The 6,744-nt window shown below is 33.0% G+C and overlaps 3 protein-coding genes across 5 annotated transcripts; 1 reads left to right on the top strand and 2 right to left on the bottom strand.

Annotated features, from left to right (window-relative positions):
* Positions 1–380: 380 nt before the first annotated feature.
* Positions 381–1,098, bottom strand: Bm8280 (Uncharacterized protein; the record flags this gene model as incomplete). Of its 2 annotated transcripts, XM_043082855.1 has the most annotated exons (3): positions 381–467; positions 794–867; positions 984–1,098. In XM_043082855.1, 3 exons carry the CDS (start codon positions 1,096–1,098, stop codon positions 381–383), a joined length of 276 nt encoding a protein of 91 aa, XP_042938789.1. The 2 variants fall into 2 exon arrangements, with proteins under 2 accessions (XP_042938789.1, XP_042938790.1); XM_043082856.1 differs by lacking the exon at positions 984–1,098 and having other exon boundaries at positions 794–799.
* A 455-nt stretch (positions 1,099–1,553) lies between these two features.
* Positions 1,554–1,664, bottom strand: Bm11101 (Uncharacterized protein; the record flags this gene model as incomplete). The annotated part of the gene is made up of 1 exon (XM_043082854.1): positions 1,554–1,664. A coding segment is annotated over one exon (111 nt), but the record flags the coding sequence as incomplete, so codon positions are not given.
* A 926-nt stretch (positions 1,665–2,590) lies between these two features.
* Bma-mpz-5.3 (Uncharacterized protein) lies at positions 2,591–5,556 on the top strand (the record flags this gene model as incomplete). 2 transcript variants are annotated; one of them, XM_043082852.1, is made up of 9 exons in its annotated part: positions 2,591–2,647; positions 2,985–3,041; positions 3,215–3,343; positions 3,617–3,736; positions 3,980–4,131; positions 4,391–4,469; positions 4,593–4,688; positions 5,198–5,369; positions 5,540–5,556. In XM_043082852.1, the coding sequence occupies 9 exons, from the start codon at positions 2,591–2,593 to the stop codon at positions 5,554–5,556; spliced, it is 879 nt and encodes a 292-aa protein (XP_042938786.1). The 2 variants fall into 2 exon arrangements, with proteins under 2 accessions (XP_042938786.1, XP_042938787.1); XM_043082853.1 differs by lacking the exon at positions 3,617–3,736.
* Between the last annotated feature and the right edge of the window lie 1,188 nt (positions 5,557–6,744).

Below are 6,744 nucleotides of genomic sequence, written 5' to 3'. Positions count from 1 at the left end.
TATAATGATTGCTATCAATCCTAAGCCAATTTCTGCAATTCTCAAAAGGCAAAATTTGCAAAGTAACACCGTTTATGCAATCGATCTCTTCACTAATAAATCTGACAAAATTAACCTCTCTGGTTTTAGCATAACATCCTACCTAACTAATATTGATAATACTCTCTATTGCAATTAGGATGTAACAATTTTGCCCTGATTATGTGTCGCAATAAAATATTTTTATTACTTCCAAGATTTCAGAAATAAAATAGGACTCATCCAAACGTCAAAGATAATAAAACCTTTTAACTTGCGAGTAAAACGATTCTTGATTTCTTGAAGATTGACACTATGTTGCACTAGGTGTAGCAGAAGAGCATTATCAGGAAAAGTAGTGATCACAGCAAGAACAGGAGCAAAATGTGAAGGAGAAGGCAATTCGGCGACATTCTCTTCTTTGCTTGCTGTGGCCAAGAACGAATCAGCTATAATGTTGTGCATTATTCGCAAATGTTGTTGAACGTTACACATTGCAGGTGAGAAAGCTGGTACTACTTGGTCTTCGTTTTCTTCAAGAAGCAAATGAAATCATTACCACTGTTATTAAAATCTTTTTATGCCACAATGCGAAACCAGAACTTTGCTTGACCAACTCTAAGCAATTTAAAAAATATCATACAATTCCTTGCTTCCAACAAACTTGATCGAGAAGTATATATAGATATAAATGATAATCATTTTAATTAAAATTAATTCGCAACGAAACTTTGTGATAATTTGAAGAAAAACTGGTTGAGAAATTAAAAATCACCTTCATGATTCGTCCTGCGAATTCAAAAGCTGAATTACTGATTACTCCACGGAAAGATGGTATTTCCAGCCAACCTTAAGTAAATTCAGCATCTGCATGCATATATGAATTTCAGAGTGAGAAAAAATTTTTAAGGCACACATCGCTGAAATTTCAAATCATATGCTAACAGGCTTAACAATTTAAATACCTAGTAATGTAGAACGAAATGACACAACATTAGTTTTGTTTAAACACTGTTCATCCAAAGCTATGTAGAGCAGTTGTTCAACGGTGGGATGTTCTGACGATTCTTTTCGCAACATGCCAAAAATTAAAGCACGTGCTGTAAAAATTGATTTCCTGGATGTTTCGAGTGAACCATATATAATCAATGACAAAAATATTCCAGAAAAAAAAATTAAAATACAGAAATATTTTATTAAAAGTAATATAACTACTAGGTCCTATATGAAGGAATAATGTATACCTGCCTGTGATATCAAAATCTGTGGAGGGATGCTAAATTTTGCCTTAAGAATTCGGCAAAACAATCTTTGAGGTTGAAAAGATAACTAAAACATTTTTGATGAAAGACTGGAAATGATGTTGATGGACCATATAAAAATTCCTACTTCTTTGGTATTAGAATAGAGATCAAAGTAAGATTTTATGCTGTCTAAATTATTTCGGACAACCTTCCAAATAATAAAACACAGAATAAAACTCCTAGTGCCCAAATGTCAGCCGACCGACCAGCATATTCAGGAGAATCTTTCAATATTTCAGGAACAACATATGTCGGACAACTAAGCTTGTCACGTAACCGATCATCTTCGATATGCTCACAAACAAAAACGTCAAATATATCTCGCAATCTCAGTTGTGTCCTGAAATTATACTACTTAGCTACTCACTCCCTGTCTGCATGCATGTCCTTGTGGATAGGTGAATGGTTCACAAGGAATGCGTCAGTCGAGGATGAATGCTTGCGAAGTTTCGAAGGGCGAGGCTAAGCACCAAAGATGAAATAAAACCGTCCAATAACGACTGGTAGTCACCTTCATACTAATACAGTGAATCAGATCTACATCAAATTATTAAGTGTCGAATTATTCAAAGTTCTCTTTTTCCTATCAAATCCATCATTTTAAATTCCCGCTCTAGTAGCTGAAGGATGGAAGAATAGTGAGCAGCACTGATGAAAATGTGGTGAGAGAGGGACGGACTTATTCAGTTGTCTCTTTAGGAATGCTATATCTCTGTTAACTGTGCATAGTTTTAGCTGTGCAGTATGCTCTCAACAATTACGCGGAAAACAAAAGTGACGAGGAAGTTATTTCGAGAAATTATATAGAGACATTACTGCCTGTTCCTTGCATAAAGAGAGGCATTTTGTCCATGTTTTAGTAAGCATATAAGACAAAATATCAGTATTTAAGTCTACAATTTCTTTTCTTTTTAGACTCACTTGAAACGCTCACTATGAAAGAAGATTGATGTGAAGCTGAAACTGCTCCCTAAGGCATCGATGTTACATGCTAAGTTACTGCTAACATCAATTCAGACCGAAAAAGCACGACAATCAGTTGACGTTTATATCTGCTTGAATGAACTGATTGAATAAGTTTTAAATATTTTGCCTCCCTGTATTATCCCGGGAGATGGCTGATATTGTACAAGATGGAAGTAGAAGAAAATCTCTTTTTTTTTTTTTTTTTTTTCATTCCTTCATTTCGAATTTACAGTTTACATTTTAGTATAAATAAGACAAAATATAATGTCAGACATCATTATTATCGAATTATTCATTGCTGGATGGGTGAGGGCCAAAATAAGTGGCCAAGACCATGGAATCATCCAGGACTGTCAGAAGTGTGCACTTGATTCTCTCTATTATGCATAATGGTGGCCAGTACCCATGTTCTTATTAAAATATTTGTGAAAAAAAATTTAGGTGTAAGAACAGTAACGTAAGTGGGAAGGAAATGTAATGCTGAAGCCTTCCGGATATTACAGATGTTTACATATACGATTGTGTGCTAGGAACGAATGATTATTTATAATTATGGATAGTTGATATTAATTTGCGATAACAAAAATGATAGTTTTGAATGACTATTTGGTATAACGTTTGAGGTACATATAAAGTAAGAAGTTTGATGTATTAAAATGAAAAATTCTGGGTCCTAAACATTTTGCATATATTTAGGAAACAATAGTTTTGAACAAGCCATTCGGTATAAGAATTCAAAAAACTACATGGAAGGTGTGACGTTTAAATTTAGATTTAAATTTCACTTTATCTTTATAATTCGAATTTCATTTTCTTTTTGAGAAACTGAAAATTCTATGCATAAGTATGTCCATTGTGAGAATAATGAAGATTAGTCAATACAAAAAAGGCATAGAGAAACTTTGTTAAAATTGCTGTATTTTTAGATAGTGTTCGTGGATCCATGTGGGGCGGCAGCTAATTTGGCATTTGTCGGTGACATCATTCTATCTGTCGATGATATCGAAATCCATGATTCTATAACATTAATAGAAATTATGCATAAGTCAACAGCTGTATTTTTTTCACTTAAAAATATTTAGCATATTCTAAAATCCATCAACGACCTCGAAAAATCTATGAGGAAAGTCCTGTAGATCCAACGTATTGCTTGTGAATAGATTGTATCCTTGGTAAAATGGGAAGGGAAAGGAAAGTTAAATTCAGAATATCATCTCCTGATGTCTATGGAAAGTTACTCATCACTATTAAATCATTAATAAATTCCAGAAGCACTTTTGTTGTGTACCAAGGTTTTAAATGATTAAGGTTTTTCTGAATGTTTATAGAGAGCTTCTGTAAAACTTCGGAGAAATGCATATTCTCATTGTCGCCGTGTTCAATCTACTATTGAAACACTGATAGTGAAACGTGAAACTAAACTTCTACGAGCTGTTAATGTTTACACAGTAATTATCCTTGGCTGTCAGAAATAAAAAAAAATTCTGAACTTTATAATTTAACAGATGATCGGAAGTCTATAAATTATGACTACCTGAGAAGGTTTTGCATCGGAATTGGGACTGTGATCGTGAATTTATTTCAGATAGAAGCTGTGACTCTTGCGAGACGCTGTAACGAATATCATCAAAGTTCAATCCACTTCTTCCCATTTACTTATTAAATACTATTATCCATTTTTGATTTGACAGGTATGCGTCCATGCGAGAGACTTGATACCTCCGGATGAGAGCGATTTGTTAGGGTTATCTGTATCATATGATGCTCGAGAGCGACTTCAAGTAGCTTCAGCTAAATGCTGGAGCCTTGCTGCTATTCACCTACGTCCAGGAGATACGATCAAGTAAATTTTTTAATTATCTCAGATGTGATTTTCTGGAAATCCGGAATTCAACCCGTGAAATTCAAGTTTGAGAAGACAAGCTAGTTTTCAGCGCTACCAAAATACTGTTGAAAATTTTCGAAATTATTGACTTTTCGATCTTTTTAAAAAATTTCTCCAACATTCGAAAAAATACTGAGCATTCTTTAAAATTTCGATAATTTGTTTAGCTTATTTGATATTGAACTGCTTAAATAACACTCTATCCAATTTTTCTCAGAGAAGTGAATCGTCATCCGGTTGCATCAAAATCTATGCTGCAGTATTGGATATTGGCAAGTATGGAAAAAAATGGTTTCGTAAGTGTTTGAAATTAGTATAATTGGAACGTACCTTAAATCACACTCCTCCGTAACCTATCTTACGTATCACTACCAATAACATTATCAAGATTAATAAAATTATTAACATCGTTGTTACAGGTTGAATTACTTATTCATAGTAATGTCGACCAAAACAGTGTTTATGATTATGAGCTCGAAATGCCCGAGGACGTAGTAACTATAGCAGCGAGAGAAGTGTGTATTTCATCATAACCACCTCACAAAAACTTACAACTCAGTTTGATTTTTCCCTTATCTTATCTCTTCCCTTATCTTATCTTTTTTGGGTTTGGAAATAAGAACAGTTTCCCACAAACTGCGGAGGATAGGATTTACATTCAAAACCGAAGTGATTTTCAAAAAAGAAGCAGCAAATATGCTAACATTCCCATTCTGAATTTTTTTTTTTTATTTTTCCCTTCAATTTATTTTCCCTATTCCTAATATCTTACCATTCGGAACTCTATCTGAATTTATTAAAGAGTAATTCCATAAAGAATTTTTTATTTATTATGAGATCACTTTTCAACGCCCACAATGCGAAATACGAAAATGATGGCATAATGCTCATTGCTCATTCCTACTAGCTCCAAAAGAAAAGAATCACTGTAACAAAGACAAATTTCTCAATTTTTTGAAAATTGGAAAAGACAAAACCATGAGCTTGACGGCTAATGTAAAAACTGAAAAAAGAACAGTTTCAGATAAAAATGCTACGATCAATATCTTCTAAACAATTTCAAGAAACGAAAACAATTTTAAGGAAAGGTTTAGCGCTTCCAAAGCACAAAATATCAGTATCTGTATGCGATAAAATCATCGAATTTCCCATTGGAAGTGATTATGACCCAAAAAAGTTGCGCAAAGAGAGAAAAGGTTACAAAAAGACACTGAACAGAAAAGCTTTAATTTAAATGTTGAATTTCATGTGAATTTTAGTCAAAACGCACATGTAATGCTTAAAGCACTAAATGAAAAGTTTTCGTGCAAATGATGAAGGTGAAGGAAACTTCAAAAATATTAAAAAAAAAAAAAGTATTTTTCAGGAAATTCGATAACTTGATCTATCATCCTTGCATTATTATTCCTAAGAAATGGATGAAGAAAATCACCAGAAGTTAATTATAACAGTGTTCTTCAATTGTTTTCCTCTCTTTTTTCGCCTCAATTAACTCTATCGAAATATCATTTTTCAACATTCCTTTCCTTTTCATCTGGTATTCGTACAAGCATTCAGTGCATATAATTCTGCTATTTGTCGCTAGAATAAACTGAGATTTAACTTATGTTGATATGCTTGTTACTGTTATTAAATCAAGAAAAAATCTGCAAAAAATTATGTGAATTCTGCATGGTTTTCAAACTGATAGTAATTAGCTTTCGGAAATCTGATCATTTACTGTCGCAGAACACATAACCTTAAAATCCAGACCGTTTACATACTCCGATATAGCAAAGTAAAGTGTAATGCATATATGAACAAAGTTCCTAAGAAATGTTTAAATGATCGTTTAGATTTTTCTTACTGTTTCTGAAAACGTAAAAAAATCCACTCTAAAACTCTTCCATGTTCATAATTCATTTAATAGTTCTTGCTTACCGCTTCCAGTTCATCCTCCGTTTCTTCGACTGTAGAAACAGTGACTGAACCAACCTTCTTTTGATTTTTTACATGTTTCTGAAACAAAAATTACAATAAAATGAACAGGAGAAAATATAGAGATAATTAAGACAAAATGCCGACTGACCTTTTTGACTAGGTTGCTCCTTGTTTACAAGTTTAAGATCATCAATCTGTTGTGCAGAACATAGAGTATTATCAAAGGTAAAGAGATAATTTTTAAAGTTGAATGGATGATAGTAGAAAAGTAGAATTCCGAACTTGTGACTGTTTTTTCTATACTGCTGTTCCAGTCCTTCGCTTCTAAAAAACAAATACAATTCAGGTATAAGGTAATAAGAAATAAGAAAAATTTAAATCAGTTAAATGTGAACCCAAACCACAAGCATATCGTGATAACTAAGCAAAGCAAAATAAAATTAGAAAAGACTGTCGTAAAGAAAAACTTCTTTACAACTCTAAAATTTCCCAATAGATTATAGAATTCAAGAATGTAAGTACGGCAAATTTCAAAATATGCACATTTCGACACACAAAGTTCACCTTCGTACATACACAGTGTCACCGACGCGTGATGGCTGTAAGAGCATTGATAACAATGTATCTGTTATCATCTCTATCAGTAACAAG

Source organism: Brugia malayi (genome assembly GCF_000002995.4).
Source record: "Brugia malayi strain FR3 genome assembly, contig: Bm_016, whole genome shotgun sequence".
Taxonomy (NCBI): domain Eukaryota; kingdom Metazoa; phylum Nematoda; class Chromadorea; order Rhabditida; family Onchocercidae; genus Brugia; species Brugia malayi.
This window is presented reverse-complemented; position numbering and strand designations above follow the sequence as displayed.